The sequence below is a fragment of the Schistocerca serialis genome, chromosome 12 (assembly GCF_023864345.2).
Source record: "Schistocerca serialis cubense isolate TAMUIC-IGC-003099 chromosome 12, iqSchSeri2.2, whole genome shotgun sequence".
NCBI classification, from domain to species: Eukaryota; Metazoa; Arthropoda; class Insecta; order Orthoptera; family Acrididae; genus Schistocerca; species Schistocerca serialis.
The window spans coordinates 18907189-18927868 of record NC_064649.1 but is presented as its reverse complement, the minus strand read 5'-3'; the positions used below and the strand labels follow the sequence as shown (position 1 = coordinate 18927868).

Genomic DNA, 20680 nt, shown 5'->3' with positions numbered 1-20680 from the left:
TGTATACAACGTGAATTGTATGTTGTTTACCGCGTGTTTTCGTTGTACTGTGTGCTATATAGTTGTGACTTTTGTTACGTTGTGAGTGTACATACTTGGAAAATGCCACCGAAAAGACTTCGTTCACTTAGTGACAATCCTTTGCGTCGAGGGGTGCCGCTAAACAGCCAGGCACTGGAGTTATTACGCAGAACTCGTGAGTTTTACGAGCAGGAGAAAAACTACGTAAGCATTCATGGACAGCCATCAATTCCTGCCGACAAAGTTGTGGAACGTACGTCGAAAACTCTTGGTATTAGTGCAAGAACTGTAGTAAGTAAGGGAGTATTACTACAAAACTTGGAAGATACTGAAGTGAGCCGTAATGATTCCGAGCTGTCTGGATCAAATAATACATTTTTATCAACCCCGGGAAAGAAGAAAAAGCGGCCTAGTCCTATCACAGATTCAGATTCTTTCCAGACTGATGCAATTCGTAGGCATGTTTATGCTTACTACAGCAGAAAAGAGTATCCGACTGTAGCTAAGTTATTAATCTCTTTAAAAGAAAGTGAACTCTTCAGGGGTGGTAAAACATCACTAAAAATTGTGCTAAAAATATGGTTCAAATGGCTCTGAGCACTATGGGACTTAACAGCTGTGGTCATCAGTCCCCTAGAACTTAGAACTACTTAAACCTAACTAACCTAAGGACATCACACACATCCATGCCCGAGGCAGGATTCGAACCTGCGACCGTAGCAGTCACGCGGTTCCGGACTGCGCGCCTAGAACCGCGAGACCATCGCGGCCGGCTAAAAAATATGGGTTTCCGTTACAAAACGCTAGACGGACACAAAGTACTGTTAGAGAGGGCACATATTGTTACCGCTCGTAGTATTTTCTTGCACAAACTTGTGGGCAGAGACATTCATTCCATAATTTGGCTAGACGAAACGAGGGTTAATGCCGGGGAAGCTGTCAGTAAATGTTGGACGGATAACACACCCAGCAGTAGCGGCCATCAGCCAATGGGAAGAGGAGCTAGATTAATTGTGGTTCATGCAGGCTCCTCCAGTGGTTTTGTCCCTGACGCACTTTTAGTTTTTAGATCGAAAAAGACTGGTGATTACCATGAAGATATGGATCACACACGATTTGTTGAGTGGTTCAGGAACCTTTTAAAACAATTTCCTGTCCCTACAACAATTGTAATGGACAATGCTCCATATCATTCGGTGATACAGAACAAAGCCCCAACCACAAATGATCGGAAAGAAGTTATGGTGCAGTGGTTACAGGCTCGAAATATTGCAGCGGATATGAGTATGACAAAGGTTCTGTTGTATTCTCTTGTTAAAGAAAATAAGCCTACGACACCTACATATGTAGTAGACGAAATTGCCAAGGAGCAGGGTTATACTGTAATAAGGCTGCCACCACATCACTGCCATTTCAACCCTATTGAGTTAATATGGAGTGATGTAAAAATGTATGTAAGGAACAACAACAAGTCCTTTACAATAACAGAGGTGGAAAAGCTGTTGCGTGAAGCTCTTGTGACTGTGGATGCAGCCTCATGGAGAAAGAAATTAGCGCACATCGAGAAGCTTATACGAGCAGCACAGACAATAGAAGGCATTATCAGTGGCCATGAACAATTAATGATTTGTCTTGCTGATGACGACGATGAAGACGGTTTTGGCGATGAGTCGGACAACAGTGACGATGGCGAGCTGGATGGAATTGCGTCATTATCGCTGTAAATTGGTGAGCGAAAAATTACTAATATTGGTTATTTATTGCAATCTCGGTTATTACTTATTTTGTAAACTACGTACATTATTGATTTGAAAGTACCAGTCGTCAGATGCTTGTTTTTTGTATTTCTTTGCTCCGTTATCGAAAGGGTGCGCATTGTTATGCTTTTACATGTATTGTTATACGGTTGTTTACTTCCTGTCATTGTAGTACAACTAAAAACGAGTTTTTATATACACTGTAATTGCTCAATCGCTTGCATTTACGAGACGGGACGGAAAACTGTATCGTCTGCTGTGTGTATAGAGGCTGCTGTTGCAACATCGCTATTACAGTGTAGCCAACCTAAATAGACAAAGAGCGAACTGTCAAGTGCAATGTTTCGCCGGCGGGGGTATAGCAGCCATGATGGCTCCCCGTTTCCTATCCTTTTCCCGATCGCCAGGGTAGCACGTGGTGGCGTTTGAAAGTTCAGTAGTGGCCTTACCAACCTTGTAGCTGATATTTCTTCTCAATTTTAACGTCGCGAGGTCGCCTCCCTGTGAAATTCCGGCCCTATGATTGGCCAGTTTAGGTGCGCGCCCGTTTTTCGCTGGCGGGCGGCAACCGCCCTCCGCGGATGGGTGGTGGACAAAGGGGCAGTAGCGGCAGTTATAGTGTGGCCATGCTGGAGACCGGAGGCGCCGCTTCCAGGAGATGGAAGTTCGGTAAGCAGGAGCGCCGACGTACACTGTAGATTCACGCCCTGCGGCCCAGAGGGGACCTGATAGGTCATTGTGAATAGTTTCGCATCTTTCGGGTTTTATTGCTTTAATACGGGAGGCTACCGAGCGATTCACGCACGGTAGCATCTTCTTAGTCTTGGCTAATTCCTGGTGGTGGTCGTTGCGCGCCTGCAACCCCTTCCTTTACTAAATGGTATTCTGTTTGATCGTTACTAAAATTCCTCTCCTCGTGCTATTGTGGCGTGTTACGAACGTACGTTGGGGCAGGCTGCTGAACTCGAATCTTTCTTCCCTCCACCCCCATTTGGTTGTATTATTGTTCGATTCTCAACTGTTTAATAAATGAGTCCGTAAATCTTACATTCTCTCTCTTTCCTTACGTGAACTGACCCCTAGTGTAACACAAGAATGCGGAACTATAACGGTTGCTATAAGGTCTCGCGCCACTAACGATAGGATAAAGATTCAATATCGCGCGCCTGGCACGACCATTACACGCATGGCATCGATGACAGTAATAACCATTTTCAATTATTCCCCACTGATAAACTGGGAAGTGTTTATGGCTCAGCGTGAGTACGTGAGCACTAAATCCACTTGATGTGGTGGAAGTAGTGGCCTCTGTTTTGCTTGCTGGTTTAGACAAAAAATCATAGCCCCTACTGCAAGGAATAGTAACTTGAAAAAAAAAAAAAAAAAAAAAAAAAAAAAAAAAAAAAAAAAAAAAAAAAGGAAACGAGCCACCGCTTTTAAGCTCTTCAGCATCCCTTGCAGAACAAGCAAACCTGGAAGAAAGGCTGAGCCATGTCTCCGCAATATCCTTTCTTCCAGGAGTGCTAGTTCTGCAAGGTTCGCAGGAGAGCTTCTGTCAAGTTTGGAAGGTACAAGACGAGCTACTGGCGGAATGAAAGCTGTGAGGACGGGTCGTGAGTCGTGCTTGGGTAGCTCAGTTGGTATAGCACTTGCCCGCAAAAGGCAAAGGTCTCAAGTTCGAGTCTCGGTCCGGCACACAGTTTTAATCTGCCAGTGAAACATCCCTTTAGAAAAATTTATGAATGATTGTGCTGATAAACCTCTACGTTATTTGATTTTCAAACAGCTGAGCAAAACTGAACGTACTCAGACATTAGTCTCTTTACTTATTCTGATCAACACTAAACTGACACACAATATTTTTAATGCAACGCAATCTGACTTTCAAAAATTCCTACAAAATAATAGCCCTGACTAACAATAACCTATACCTTTCATGAATCACTTACAAAAATCTTCGTTACTCGAACTACTGCAATACAGCGAGCGCCACTACTGCCAGTTAAATAATAGATTCTAACTACAGAAGGCACTAACTACTGATAGGCATAGTTAGCAAATGAAAGATTTTGATAGAGAGCAAACAATGTATCTACCTTAATAGTGTTCAAAAGTCATAATATACATATCAGTTCATGACATCCAGTCTTACAAATTTACTGTTTCTGGCGGACACACGTCCAGATCATTCGCTCTCAAAAGTCTGTCATCTCTCTCCCCGCATCCACCACTGCTGGCGGCTCACCTCCAACTGCGCAACGCTACGCGCTGTTCACATCCAACTGCCCAACACTACAATAGCGAATATTCCAACAATGCCAACCAGCCACAGACTGCACACAGCACAGTCAGTGATTTTCATACAGAGCGCTACGTGGCATTACCAATAGAAAAACCTAAACAGCCTGCTTACACCAGGAAGTTTCATATCAGCGCACACTACCCTGCAGAGTGAAAATCTCATTCTGGTACCCTAATTACTATTCCCATTACCAATCTTCTTGGAGACTAAGTTCACAGCTGCAATTAACTGTGTAAATGATTTGGTGCTGCCTTCAACTGTCGTTTATCGTTATTGGTTGTACATTTGTACAATGTAAGGGAGCAGTTTGACAGAGATTTAAATGAATGTTCTATATGAACACACGAAATGAGAAATTTCAATTTTGCGCATGTTCTGCAATGAATTATTGCAGGACCAGTAGACAGCTTTCCGCTCGGAGCGTTACGTTCACGTTAGCTTTATTTACTTTTATATTTTTTTTACTTTATTTATTTATTTATTTCTAATACCACAACTTATTGCGTTTCAGATACAGTGACATAAAAAGTCCCAACCAAAAAATAATTAACGTAGTATAATGCATCTGAAAGCAAGGGCAAACTACAGCCGTAATTTTTCCCGAGGGCATGCAACTTTTCTGTATGGTTAAATGATTATGGCGTCCTCTTGGGTACAATATTCCGGAGGTAAGCAAAACGAGGATAATGGAATGTAGTCGAATTAAGTCGGGTGGTGCTCAGGGAATTAGATTAGAAAATGAGACACTTAAAGTAGTAAAGGAGTTTAGCTATTTGGGGAGCAAAATAACTGATCGCGGTGCAAGGAGAGAGGATATAAAATGTAGGCTGGCAATGGAAAGGAAAGTGTTTCTGAAGAGGAGAAATTTGATTACATCGAGTATAGATTTAAGTGTAAGGAAGTCGTTTCCGAAAGTATTTGTATGGAGTCTAGCCATGTATGGAAGTGAAACAGAAGGATGCTGAAGATTAGATGGGTAGATCACATAACTAATGACGAGGTACTGAATAGAATTGGGGAGAAGAGGAGTTTGTGGCACAACTTGACTAGAAGAAGGGATCGGTTGGTAGGACATGTTCTGAGGCATCAAGGGATCACCAATTTAGTGTTGGAGGGCAGCGTGGTGTGTAAAAATCGTAGAGGGACACCAAGAGATGAATACGCTAAGCGGATTCAGAAGCATGTAAGTTCTAATAGGTACTGGGAGAGGAAGAAGCTTGCACAGGATAGAGTAGCGTGGAGAGCTGCATCAAACCAGTCTCAGGACTGAAGACCACAACAACAACAATAATTCATCTTCAGGAATACATTTGTCTAGGTAACATAATTCAGTGTTAACTTTGCAAGATCGCAGGTTAATGCAAGCGCGAGGTAAGTCATTACCCATGAGGATAAAATCAGAGAGATTAGAGCCCACACAGAGGCATACCGACAATCCTTCTTTCCACGAACAATACGAGACTGGAATAGAAGGGAGAACCGATAGAGGTACTCAAGGTACCCTCCGCCACACACCGTCAGGTGGCTTGCGGAGTATGGATGTAGATGTAGATGTAGATGTAGATGCAAATGTGGAATACTGATAGATTTATAACCGGTGTAACATCCAGTATGTTGAATGAAAGCACGTAGACACGCATGTATTGTGCAGATGCCGGATGTTAGTTTGCGGGTGGTTCCATGCCTGTTGCACTTGGTCAGTCAGTACAGGATGCTGGAGTTCCCGCCAGATGATGTACCATTTCTGCCCGACTAGAGACAGGTCTGGTGACTGAACAGGCCAAGGCAACATGTCGACACTGTGTAGAGCATACTGGGTTACAACAGCGGCGGTCGTTCGAGCGTTATCCTGTTGGAAAGCACCTCCTGGAACGCTGTTCATGAATGGCAGCACATGTGGACGAATCACCAGACAAACCTACACTTTTGCAGTCAGGGTGCGTGGGATGACTACGAGAGCGCTCCTGCTGTCATACGAAATTGCACCTCAGACCAGAACTGCAGGCGTAGATTCAGTGTGTCTAGCAAGCAGACAGGCTGGCTGCAGGCCCTCAACTCGCCTCCTTCTAACCGACACACGGCCGTCACTGGCACCGAGACAGATGCAGCGGAAAACACAACAGACCTCCACCCTGCCCCCATATGAGCGCTCGCTTGACACGGTTTAAATTTGCGTGTACGACGATAAGAATGCAGTGGGAATGTATTCACACCTGTTGGACGAATGTAATAAAACAAACACTCCAAACCGACAGTTCACGTAAGTCACATCCAATCAAAATCTGTAACGGAACCATCTGTGTGGATTGCTTACAATTATGTATTATTTATATTTCAGGACAATTAATCTACGTAATCTACTTATATGGTTTCCAAGTTTCGTCCTCGAAGCACTAGTGGACGTGTTCTTATTATGTGTCTGTGATTCAGATGTATACTGGATTCCATAGGAACTTCGCTTCTTAAGGGGATCCGGAACGCCCTATACTTGCAATGTTAAAATAACGCTTATAAATTACATCTTTCCTCACAAAGTATTTGAGGTAGGATGTTGAACTTTTTACAGATTATTTATTGGAATATGGGCTACAACTTAACACAGGGATTTTACAAAATTTTAGTTCAGTTATTAAAGATGATTTTTTTCAATTGTAATGAAAATTCACAACATTTTTTTGCAATTTTTTATTTATATATTCAAAAACATACAGTTTTTTGGAAAAAGGCTGTGTTAAATTATGCAGAAGGTACTGTGTAACATTTACTGAAAGTTTGAAACAAATATGTTTTGAAGATCCTTAGAAAACATGTAATTAGTATGAGAAAATAAAAGTTTTGGGAATCGAGCAACAAAGATTGGATTAACTTTTTAGTGCACTCCAGGTCCATAGGATGGATTATCTTCATCCTCTGCAAACTCCTCCTCCAGCTTCCTCTTGTTCCTCCTCCTGTTTACTCTTGCTTGTATTTCTAGACTCTTTACAGCCCTGTCTGCAGCCCGAAGGCGTTCCTTGTCTAAAGCAAGCATCGCTCGTTGTTGTGTTCGTAGATTTTGCTACCATTTTCTTCAGTTGCAGTTACTGCAACACTGTTCCAAAAGGTGGTCATGTATGAACACTTATCACATTTCAGTTGTATTTCACTAGCAAGTCCTGCGTGCTTTATTATGGAGAGTTCTGGACCAACTTCACTACAATGAATACATCTTACACAGTTTGAAAAAATTCCTTTGAGAACCGACATATCAAATATTTCATTCACATCCGATTCGCCCATAAAACATTCATAGTTTTCACTCATTGAACCAAGCTTCTTCTGTGAAGTATTTTCTTTCCCACTTTGACTGCTATGGGCAGGTGTACTTGAGAGGTTAGGTTCACTCACTTGGTTATCGTCTTTATTGTTTACAGTAATAACACATACCTTTGCCTTTCCAACATTTCTCCTTTTCTTAAAAGCCTTCACAGGATTTCTAATAACTTTACTTTTACTCATTATTATACTTCAACAAAACAGAGACTCAAGAAACAGAATTAATTACGAATATTTTCGAGATAACGACAGAGTAAATAAACATGAAACAATCGACAATCACACCAGCGATATATATTGAACCATCACAGGTTAGCCACAACACATACTTTATCTCACATCACTAAAATGTACCTGATGAACACGGACGTTAATAATAACATCATTTGACAGCAGTTTAACAGCGCCACAGTGGATCACGCCCATGTAGAACACATTTCAAAAAAAAATTTAAAAATTGTTGTAGTCTTCGGAATTGAATAAATTATATATCTATTAAAAGGTAATAGTCTGCAGATTCAGAAAACGCAAAAAAGAACAAATTGAACTTTTCATGATTTTGACCCTTTCCGGAGCCCCTCAAAGCAACCCTCTTTTTCGACATGCTGAAAAGAGGTATAAGAACGTGTAATAACACACCATACTATGTATGACACACTGCATCTAACCTCTTAACAAAAAAAAAAAAGTGTTTCAAATGGTTCTAAGCACTATGCGACTTAACATGTGAGGTCATCAGTGCCCTAGACTTAGAACTACTTAAAAATAACTAACCTAAGGACATCATACAAATCCAAGCCCGAGGCAGGATTCGAACCTGCGACCGTAGCAGCAGCGCGGTTCCGGACTGAAGCGCCAAGAGCCGCTCTGCCACAACGGCCGGCTAACCTCTTAACAGCTGAAAACGACAGCCTTCTAGTGTGAATAGTTCCAGAGATAGAGATACTTAAGGTAGTCAGTGGAGAACGACTAGATCTTTTTACGCCTGCACTATTTACTTTGGAGTAATAAAAACTACACTTCCAATTGGAATTAATCGGCAAATGATGCATCAAATTGTTCAGGAGGGATTAAATATTATTAAGAGATAATAATCGGAAAATGTCACTTTTTGACCAATTTCACCGTACCTACTCCCCTTAAATAGTCCAAGTCTGCTGAGGGAAACGGAATAGTCTCAGAGTTGCCTATCCTGGTGGGCAGAAGGCTAGACAGGATGACGTGTACTGCGTCAGATGGTCGCCTGATTTCATTTAACGCCGTGTGCGAAGTTTCATTTGCGAGACTTCTGTAGAGGCAGAGGAAGATTCGCTGGCACGAGTTCTGACCGCTGCGCCAGAAACTGAAGAGACACCAGGTGGGGTGGACAGTGCGTACCAGAACACGCTTCGGACGTACAATGTCTGTGAACAACGTTGGTGGGTGCTACATCATCCACTGTAGTAATGCATCAGTACTGTTCTGTACGTACAGTGCGCTGGTTTTTTGTCTAGAAATAATGTAAACACGTAATGTTTGGGCGTTAATACAAACGAGTGTGCTTAAGTAGTAAATGGATATTTCGTTATGTTTCCTTTCGAACTGTTACTTAATAATTGTATTGTGTCACGTCTAATTCAACTCCTCAACCAAAAGTAGATGAGCTACACAACTGAATTGAAACCTTCGTAAAACGGAAACAGCTCGTTTCCAGACGTGGGTTCCTATTCAAAATATTATGCACTCACTCCCCTCTACAAGTCTTTGAAATTTGTAACGGGAATTTCCGAACACCCTGCATAATATATGTATGTACGTATATGGTAATGAGATGGTTTACAATCTTTTTAAATTCTCATATGCTAATATATAATTCTCCTATAAATTACTATAATAATTATTATTTTTTATTCATATGTTTAGCCTTCGGGAATATTTAGTGCATTCCCATGGATGATACTGATCGTAGAAATATTCGAAACACAAAAATTCTGAACACCACAAGCATCATGCGAATGCAGGTTTGCCACAGCGACATTTATTCGTATGAATCTCCCTCGGGAAAGAAACGTCGTTAACACTGCTCAAGATTTCAGGTGCTGGCAATGATTTGTGTAAAGTATTACTTTTCCGAAAAGTCGCGTTTGCAACCGATAGTGACTCAAGATTCACTTCAGCAATTTCACTAAAAAAAATTCAAGTAATTTACTTTTTTCTTCATCCATTCATCTGATATGCAATTGTTAGAGGAATCAGGGCAACGTTATTTCAGTATACTCTGGAAAACAATAGTGTAACAATCTTCTACAGACTCAGGTACATAAATCAAAAACAAAAATAAAAATAACGATCGGGTTTCGAACACAGGGTACAATGCGAAACTGGGACACTGAACACTGTGCCATCACTGCAGCCGAACTATTTGCTCGCTAAATGGCAGATAAAGTACCCCAAAGACTTTGGCCGTCGTTATCTCAGAATCGATAAAGTATCTACGGACAAGCAGAGGCGTGTTCGCATATTTTGACCCTTCTCATACTGAACAAAGTTTCTGGGAAATTGGATTATGGCACTTTTTTTGTTCTCCTGCTAATGGCATTCCCGCCAGATCACAAAAGTTAAGCGCTGTTGGGCTTGGCTAGCAGTTGGATGGGTGACCATCCGAGTCTGCCGAATACTATTGGCAGGCGGGGTGCACTTAGCCCTTGTGAGGTACATAACTGAGAAGTAGGGGCTTCAGTCACGAAAACATTTGAGAGAGTGCTGTGCTGAACACACGCTCCTTCACATCGGCATCCAATGACGCCTATCGTATGAGGATGACACGGCGGTCGGCCGGTACTGTTGGGCTTTCCGCGGCTTATTCGGATGGAGTTGTGTTCTCCTTGTAAGAGGTAAAAAATCCTGTAACAAATTCGTTAAGCAAATTTAGCAGACTCAGTTCGGACATAACGAATGGCATTGTGGAGCATAGCCTCTCCTTGATGAGATAAATACTCCACCCCACTAGCTTTTGGCACTATCAGCAGGATCGCTGCCGTTTGTGTCATTTGCGCTCGATTCTCTTGTTATGGTACGGTAACACCTTGTGTGTGAGATCGTTCCAGTGTTGATCTTGCACTTACTGCTCTCCAAGACGATCAGCGAACTGAAGCTGCGACTGGTGGAGTCCAGCATCCAATACTGATGCCGGCACAGGAGCCAGCGCTGATGAGTAGACTGAGGGTCTACCAACACCTGTCTGGTCTATGGCAGAAGCTACCTTAAACTCCTGTGTGGCTCTGATGGCTTATAGTGCTGACAGGCCACGTTCAGCATTCAGCGTGTCTCCACGGCATCTGACACCATGGTCGACCTGTGGGGAAAGCGCAGGTAGTGATATGGGAGAGATCGAAATGGTGTGAATTGAAACACATACTTGTTGGTCACAGTCATGTCCGAATGCAGAGCTACTAATGGGTGTGAAGCCCATCGTACCAGTAGCCAGGTTCAGCATTCAGCACGACTCCACGGCACTCGACGTCGCGATTAACCTCAGAGGACAACGTGGGCAGTGATCTTGGAGGGATCGAGAACTCCCCAAATGACGTGTGAATCGAAACACACGCGTCTTGGTCACTGACATGTCCAGAAGCAGAGATATGGACAGATCTGATGGCCTAGATACCAGTGGGCCAGGTTCAGCATTCAGCACTACTCCATGGCATCTGACGTCACAGTCCACCTGATGGGACAACGTGGACAGTGATCTAGGAGAAATGGAGAACTCCGCAAAATGGTGTGTGCGTCTTAGTCACCGCCATGCCCAGAAGCCGAGCACCCACTCCAAGCTGACGCAGCGCCTTCGACAGCTGTGAGTCTCGCATTGGATTCAATAGAGTCTCCTCCGGATTACATAGCCTCCAATCGGCGAATAAGAAGCAGCAACAACTTGTATTTTCGGCAATAAATATACACCATGTAATCTGAGGAATGAAGTAGTGAAGGCAGCAGAAGATCAAGTAGGTATAAAGACAAGGGCTAGTAGAAATCCTTGGGTAACTGAAGAAATATTGAAATTAATTGATGAAAGAAGAAAATACAAAAATGCAGTAAATGAAGCAGGCAAAAAGGAACACAAACGTCTCAAAAATGAGATCGACAGGAAGTGCAAAATGGCTAAGCAGGGATGGCTAGAGGACAAATGTAAGGATGTAGAGGCGTATCTCACGAGGGGTAAGATACACTCCTGGAAAATGGAAAAAAGAACACATTGACACCGGTGTGCCAGATCCACCATACTTGCTCCGGACACTGCGAGAGGGCTGTACAAGCAATGATCACACGCACGGCACAGCGGACACACCAGGAACCGCGGTGTTGGCCGTCGAATGGCGCTAGCTGCGCAGCATTTGTGCACCGCCGCCGTCAGTGTCAGCCAGTTTGCCGTGGCATACGGAGCTCCATCGCAGTCTTTAACACTGGTAGCATGCCGCGACAGCGTGGACGTGAACCGTATGTGCAGTTGACGGACTTTGAGCGAGGGCGTATAGTGGGCATGCGGGGGGCCGGGTGGACGTACCGCCGAATTGCTCAACACGTGGGGCGTGAGGTCTCCACAGTACATCGATGTTGTCGCCAGTGGTCGGCGGAAGGTGCACGTGCCCGTCGACCTGGGACCGGACCGCAGCGACGCACGGATGCACGCCAAGACCGTAGGATCCTATGCAGTGCCGTAGGGGACCGCACCGCCACTTCCCAGCAAATTAGGGACACTGTTGCTCCTGGGGTATCGGCGAGGACCATTCGCAACCGTCTCCATGAAGCTGGGCTACGGCCCCGCACACCGTTAGGCCGGCTTCCGCTCACGCCCCAACATCGTGCAGCCCGCCTCCAGTGGTGTCGCGACAGGCGTGAATGGAGGGACGAATGGAGACGTGTCGTCTTCAGCGATGAGAGTCGCTTCTGCCTTGGTGCCAATGATGGTCGTATGCGTGTTTGGCGCCGTGCAGGTGAGCGCCACAATCAGGACTGCATACGACCGAGGCACACAGGGCCAACACCCGGCATCATGGTGTGGGGAGCGATCTCCTACACTGGTCGTACACCACTGGTGATCGTCGAGGGGACACTGAATAGTGCATGGTACATCCAAACCGTCATCGAACCCATCGTTCTACCATTCCTAGACCGGCAAGGGAACTTGCTGTTCCAACAGGACAATGCACGTCCGCATGTATCCCGTGCCACCCAACGTGCTCTAGAAGGTGTAAGTCAACTACCCTGGCCAGCAAGATCTCCGGATCTGTCCCCCATTGAGCATGTTTGGGACTGGATGAAGCGTCGTCTCACGCGGTCTGCACGTCCAGCACGAACGCTGGTCCAACTGAGGCGCCAGGTGGAAATGGCATGGCAATCCGTTCCACAGGGCTACATCCAGCATCTCTACGATCGTCTCCATGGGAGAATAGCAGCCTGCATTGCTGCGAAAGGTGGATATACACTGTACTAGTGCCGACATTGTGCATGCTCTGTTGCCTGTGTCTATGTGCCTGTGGTTCTGTCAGTGTGATCATGTGATGTATCTGACCCCAGGAATGTGTCAATAAAGTTTCCCCTTCCTGGGACAATGAATTCACGGTGTTCTTATTTCAATTTCCAGGAGTGTAGATACTGCCTACAGGAAAATTAAAGAGACCTTTGGAGAAAAGAGAACCACTTGCATGAATATCAAGAGCTCAGATGGAAACCCAGTTCTAAGCAAAGAATGCAAAGCAGAAAGGTGGAAGGAGTATATAGAGGGTCTATACAAGGGCGATGTTCTTGAGGACAATATTATGGAAATGGAAGAGGAGGTAGATGAAGATGAAATGGGAGATATGATACTGCGTGAATAGTTTGACACAGCACTGAAAGACCTAAGTCGCAATAAGGCCCCCGGAGTAGACAACATTCCATTAGAACTACTGATGGGAGAGCCAGTCCTGACAAAACTCTACCATCTGGTGAGCAAGAGAGGAGATGTATGAGACAGGCGAAATACCCTCAGACTTCCAGAAGAGTATAATAATTCCAATCCAAAAGCAAGCAGGTGTTGACAGATGTGAAAATTATCGAACTATAAGTTTAATAAGCATCAGCTGCAAAATACTAACGCGAATTCTTTACAGACGAATGGAAAAACTTGTAGAGCCTGACCCCAGGGAAGATCAGTTTGGATTCCGTAGAAATGTTGGAACACGTGAGGCAATACTGACCTTACGACTTATCTTAGAAGAAAGATTAAGAAAAGGCAAACCTACGTTTCTAGCATTTGTAGACTTAGAGAAAGGTTTTGACAATGTTAACTGGAATACTCTCTTTCTAAATTCTGAATGTTGCATTGGTAAAATACAGGGAGCGAAAGGCTATTTACAATTTGTACAGAAACCAGATGGCAGTTATAAGAGTCGAGGGGCACGAAAGGGAAGCAGTGGTTGGGAAGGGAGTGAGACAGGGTTGTAGCCTCTCCCCCATGTTATTCTATCTGTATATTGAGCAAGCAGTAAAGGAAACAAAAGAAAAATTCGGAGTAGGTATTAAAATCCATGGAGAAGAAATAAAAAGTTTGAGGTTCGCCGATGACATTCTAATTCTGTCAGAGACAGCAAAGGACGTGGAAGAGCAGTTGAACGGAATGGACAGTGTCATGAAAGGAGGATATAAGATGAAGATCAACAAAAGCAAAACGAGGATAATGGAATGTAGTCGAATTAAGTCGCGTGATGCTGAGGGAATTAGATTAGGAAATGAGACACTTAAAGTAGTAAAGGAGTTTTGCTATTTGGGGAACAAAGTAACTGATGATGGTCGAAGTAGAGAGGATATAAAATGTAGACTGGCAATGGCAAGGAAAGCGTTTCTGAAGAAGAAAAATTTGTTAACATCGAGTGTAGATTTAAATGTCAGGAAGTCGTTTCTGAAAGTATTTGTATGGAGTGTAGCCATGTATGGAAGTGAAACGTGGACGAGAAATAGTTTGGACAAGAAGAGAATAGAAGCTTTCGAAATGTGGTGCTACAGATGAATGTTGAAGATTGGATGGGTAGATCACATAAGAAATGAGGAGGCATTGAATAGAATTGCGGAGAAGAGGAGTTTGTGGCACAACTTGACTAGAAGAAGGGATCGGTTGCTAGGACATGTTTTGAGGCATCAAGGGATCACAAATGTAGCATTGGAGGGCAGCGTGGAGGGTAAGAATCGTAGAGGGAGACCAAGAGATGAATACACTAAGCAGATTCAGAAGGATGTAGGTTGTAGTAGGTACCGGGAGATGAAGAAGCTAGCCCAGGATAGAGTAGCATGGAGAACTGCATCAAACCAGTCTCAGGACTGAAGATCACAACAACAACAACAACAACAACAATCAAAATTATCCGGACATCTGACTGAAAATGACTTAGAAGTTCGTGGCGCCCTCCATCGGAATACTGGAATTGATTATGGTGTTGGCCCACCCTTAGCCTTGATGACACCTTCCACTCTCACAGGCACACGTTCAATCAGGTGCTGGAGGGTTTCTTGGGGAATGGCAGCCCATTCTTCACGGAGTGCTACACTGAGGAGAGTTATCGATGTCGGTTGGTGAGGCCTGGCACAAAGGCAGCGTTCCAAAACATCCCAAAGCTGTTATGTAGGACTGAGGTCAGGACTCTGTGCAGGCCAGTCCATTACAGGAATGTTGTTGCCGTGTAACCACTCCGCCACAGGCCTTGCATTATGAACGAGTGCTCGTCATGTTGAAAGATGTAATCGCCATCCCCGAATGGCTCTTCAACAACGGGAAGCAAGAAGGTGCTTAAAACATCAATTTAGGCCCGTGCTGTTATATTGCCACGTAAAAAAAACAAGGGGTGCAAGCCCCTCCATGAAAAACACGACCACAGTATAACACCACCGCCTCCGAATTTTAAAGTTGGCACCACACACGCTACAGTATATTCACCTGGCATTCGCCATACCCACAACCTGCCATCGGATCGCCACAATGTATGCCGTGATTCGTCACTCCACACGACGTTTCTCCACAGTTCAATCATTCAATGTTTACGGTCCTTGCATGAAGCGAGGCGTCGTTTGGTATTTACTGGCGTGATGTTGGGTTTATGAGCAGCTGCTCGACCATGAAATCCAAGTTTTCGCACCTCCCACCTAACTGTCATAGTACTTGCAATGGATCCTGATGCAGTTTGGAATTCTTGTGTGATGGACTGTACAGCTGTCTGCCTCTTACACATTACGACCTTCTTCAACTATCGGCGGTCTCTGTCAGTCAACAGACGAGGTCGATCTGTACGGTTCTGCGCTGTACGAGTCCCTTCACGTTTCCACTTCACTATCACATCGGAAACACTGGTCCTAGGGATGTTTAGGAGTATGGAAATCTCGCGTACAGATGTATGACACCAGTCAGTCACTTGACCACATTCGAAGTCCATGAGATCCGCGGAGCGCCCCATTCTTCTCTCTCTAATGTCTAATGACTACTGAGGTCGTTGATATAGAGTACCTGGCAGTAAGTGTCAGCAAAATGCTCCTAATATGAAAAACGTATGTTTTTGGGGGTGTCCGGATACTCTTGATCATATAGTGTATCTTCCAGTTTACTGGCTGACATCTGTTTCCAAAATATTCAGAAAAGTAATGCACTTAAGTCTGGTCGCACACTTAAGTGAAAATAATCTACGTAGCGTATAACAGTTTGGATCACAGAAAGGTTTCTCGACTGAGAATCCTAACTATACATTCAAACGGTACAAACCTCAAATAATAACATAACGCCAGTTGGTATTTTTTGTGATGTTTTCAAGACCTTCGACTGTGTAGATCATGGTACTCTCTTAGAAAAATTCAAGTTTTGTGGAATTGATGTTTTTATGCATTGCTGGCTTGAATGATACTTGACAAACAGAATGCAAAAGGTTGTGCTTAATAATTTGGACGATGTCAGCAGGGGGGAAAATTTTAGTTACTGGGGAAAAAGATCACAAAGGGAGTCACACAGGCTGCTGTTTTGGGTCACTCCTATTCCTTAAATATGTGAATGGCTTTCCACCTAACACCCAACAACCAAAATTTATGCTTTTTGGAGACAATATTACCATTATAACAAACCACATTAGAGAGAAAGCAACGGAAGAGTTAGTACGTGATGTTCTCCAGAGAATTATGAAGTGTTTCTCTGAAAACTGACTCTGCCTAAATTTTGGAAGAAAGGACGCTACATTCAGTTCTGTACAACAAATAGAGTCATACCAACAAGATGTAGCACATGAACAATAGTAAGGTAGAATGTACTAAATTTTTGAATGTGGGTGTTGATGAAAACATGACCTTCTCAAACAATTAACATCAGCTGCTTTTGCTCTTCGTATAATTGCTAATCTTGGAAACAAACGTATCAACCTACCGGCATATTTTGCATGTTTACACTCAATAATGTCGCACGGAATGATTTTTTGGGGTAACTAATTACTTAGAAAAAAGGTGGTGACTGCACAAAAGCGATCAGAAAGAATAACATGTGGTGTTCACCCAGTAACGTCATGTAGGTACTTCAAGGAGCTAGGCACTTTAAGTGCACCGTCACAGCACATATTTTCGCTAACGAAATTCGTCATAAATAATCCGTCACAATTTGAAAAGAACAGTGATGTACGTACCTACAACACTAGAGGGAGAAATTACCTTTATTAACCACTGTTACGGCGATCAGTGGCTCAGCAAGGATTTCAATAAACAATAATAAATTTTTTTATGACTTGCACAATATCATAAAATGTCTGGCAGGTAGCGAAGTAAGTTTCAAATTTAATTGAAAATCATTTCTCCTTGACAACTCCTCGTATCCCATGGTCGAACTTCTGCTGGTAACTGGCAGCCAGTAAAATAAAATTAAAAAATAAAAAACTTATTTTTGGTGTATTTGCACGAGTAGGAATAAAATAACAAGAGTTCATTAATGTTAACACTAATCCTGTATACATATGCTGTAAAGTGACTCGTCCACATCATTTCGATAAAACATCGTTCTGATGATATGGAACTCCTAACTAACTAACTCACTTGGCTACTAAGTAGAGACTTGGGACAACATACACTGTTAAACAGTTGATGGGCACAGACCTAAAGCGAAACCTGGCGCCGCGCGGCTGCCCCGGTCGGAGGTTGGAGTCTTCCCTCGGGCATGGGTGTGTGTGTTGTCCTTAGCGTAAGTTAGTTTAAGCTAGATTACGTAGTGTAATTCTGAAGGTGACAGGGGTAAAATACAGGGAGCGAAAGGCTATTTATAATTTGTACAGAAACCACATGGCAGTTATAAGAGTCGAGGGACATGAAAGGGAAGCAGTGATTGGGAAGGGAGTGAGACAGGGTTGTAGCCTATCCCCGATGCTATTCAATCTGTATTTTGAACAAGTAGTAAAGAAAACGAAAGTTCGGAGTTGGTATTAAAATCCATGGAGAAGAAATAAAAACATTGAGGTTCGCCGATGACATTGTAATTCTGTCAGAGACAGCAAAGGAAGAGCAGTTGAACGGAATGGACAGTGTCTTGAAAGGAGGGTATAAGATGAACATCAACAAGAGCAAAACGAGGGTAATGGAATGTAGTCGAATTAAGTCGGGTGATTCTGCGGGAATTAGATTAGGGAATGAGACACTTAAAGTAGTAAAGGAGTTTTGCTATTTGAGGATCACAATAACTGATGATGGTCGAAGTAGAGAGGATATAAAATGTAGACTGGCAATGGCAAGGAAAGCGTTTCTGAAGAAGAGAAATTTGTTAACATCGAGTATAGATTTAAGTGTCAAGAGGTCGTTTCTGAAAGTATTTGTATGGAGTGTAGCCATGTATGGAGGTGAAATATGGACGATAAATAGTTTGGACAAGAAGAGAATAGAAGCTTTCGAAATGTGGTGCTACAGAAGAATGCTGAAGATTAGATGGGTAGATCACATAACTAATGAGGAGGTATTGAACAGAATTGGAGAGAAGAGGAGCTTGTGGCACAACTTGACTAGAAGAAGGGACCGGTTGGTAGGACATGTTCTGAGGCATCAAGGGATCACCAATTTAGTATTGGAGGGCAGCGTGGAGGGTAAAAATCGTAGAGGGAGACCAAGAGATGAATACACTAAGCAGATTCAGAAGGATGTAGTTTGCAGTAGGTACTGGGGGATGAAGAAGCTTGCACAGGATAGAGTAGCATGGAGAGCTTCTAACAACCCTACCACAACAAAGGTCAAAAATTAATTATGATTGTAGTGTTGCTCACGCTGCTAAATATTGCATTTTCGGGCAACAACAAAGTTATATTATGTGGCAGGTGTCATTGGAGCACAGTTAATAAAGTCATTTATTGGACTAATGGATAAACTAGGCACTCATCTTTTCGTGTTTCCTACGCTGGTCTCGTTGTGAACTCATGGCTGAATCGTCGAAAATCTAGGTGTTGATGATTCCAAGCTCGGATGCAAAGAGGCCTAGGTGTTATTCTGCTATATTCAAAAGTTTTATAGATGTGTTTCATAAACCATTCATTTGCAAGTTAGTACAATGGTGATGTGAAAAAGTAATCAGCACACCGAATTTAAGTTACCCTTCTTTTTTATTACTTTTGTTGCACCAGCACTTCACAATATAAAACATACTTGAAAATATCTTCCTCACTGTTAAAGTTTAAATTTCATAAACTGACTACAGTTTACGTATTTTCAACATGACGACCAAGACTTGACTCTCTAATAACCGCTTACGCGCCCAAAAATCAGAGTTACAAGTACGTCAAAGGTCATAGTGATAAAAGAAAGAATACACATAAGAATAATATCATTGCAATAAAAACGTATCGATGTATCAAAGTACCTCTACATTAATGAAATCAAATCTGAATGTTGTCACAGAAATATGTTAACTATTTTACTGAAACACAGTAGAATATTGCTGGTATCGAGAGGTTGAGGTGAGGTGCTGTCATGGTTACGTAATTCAAGTACCATTACAAGCTGCATCAAACCAGTCTCAGGACTGAAGACCACAAGAACAACATACGGAGTCCAGAATGAGATTTTCACTCTGCAGTGGAGTGTGCGCTGATGTGAAACTTCCTGGCAGATTAAAACTGTGTGCCGGACCGAGTCTCGAAATCGGGACGTTTGCCCTTCGCGGGCAAATGCTCTACCAACTGAGCTACCCAAGCACGACTCACGCACCGTCCTCACAGCAGAGACGAGATACTGGCGGAAGTAAAGCCGTGAGGACGGGCCGTGACTCGTGCTTGCATAGCTCAGTTGGTTGAGCACTTGCTCGCGATAGGCCAAGGTCCCGAGTTCGAGTCTCTGTCCGGCACACAGTTTTAATCTGCCATGAAGTTTCAACATACGTAGTGTGTAAGCTTCGGGGACCGATGACACTACCAGTTTGATTCCACACAATCTTACCACAAATTTCCAAAACCTGGGGAGACTGTCCTATGATTGACAGCTAATGGGCTCAGTGGTGAAGCTTCAGGTTTTATTTGGAACATCAGTAGGCGATATCATTACAAACCAAATCCAACGAATCGCCATCCGAAATGACCTTGGGTGGCCCTAAAGGTACCGTCCGACCGCCGTGTCATCCTCATCTATGGGTGTCACTGGATGCAGATATGGAAGGACATGTGGTTAGAACACCGCTCTCTCGACCGTTGTCAGTTTTCGTGGCTGCTGCCGCTACTTTTCACTCAAGTAGCTCCTCAATTCCCCTCTCAAGGGCTGAGTGCACCCCCAGCGCTCGGCAGGCAGGACGGTCACCCATCCAAGTGCTAGCCAGGCCCGAAAGCGCTTCAGTCATTGGACTGGAACCGGCGTCACCACTGCTGCAAGACCGTTGGCAGGAGACATGATTAGTATAGTAAAAGTCACCTGGTAGGACGTACCCTTTTGCACAGCTGACGGGCTCACAGCCAATGTGGTTGGGTGCCTTCCGGAAGCCGGGGTCGCAGACGCAGCTTTTGGGAGCTGTGCAGCGCCCACCAGTTCCGCAGCCGCCAGGACACTCGGGCACGCACTGGCTGTCACCTGTGGACCAACAACTCACATCACGTGTCGTCACGCAGAAGCGATAGATAACATTCCATCAGAAATGACAAACTCACTGGGCTAAGTGGCAACCAAACGACCATTCAAGCAGGCGTGTACGACAGGGCAGCCAAAAGAAACCAAACTAATTTTTTCTCTGTCAGAGCTTTTCTAGTACCGCGTTTTGCCGCTAGCAGCGTATAGCGCGAACATACCATCGTCAATA

At 43.7% G+C, this 20680-nt stretch overlaps 1 protein-coding gene across 1 annotated transcript in view; it reads right to left on the bottom strand.

Annotated features, from left to right (window-relative positions):
- Positions 1 to 20680, bottom strand: part of LOC126428258 (platelet endothelial aggregation receptor 1-like) — a 165159-nt gene that overhangs the window by 55954 nt on the left and 88525 nt on the right. Inside the window, exon 5 of the mRNA XM_050090170.1 lies at positions 20313 to 20454. Within this exon, the coding sequence (XP_049946127.1) occupies positions 20313 to 20454 (142 nt within the window). The remainder of the gene's footprint in view (positions 1 to 20312; positions 20455 to 20680) is intronic.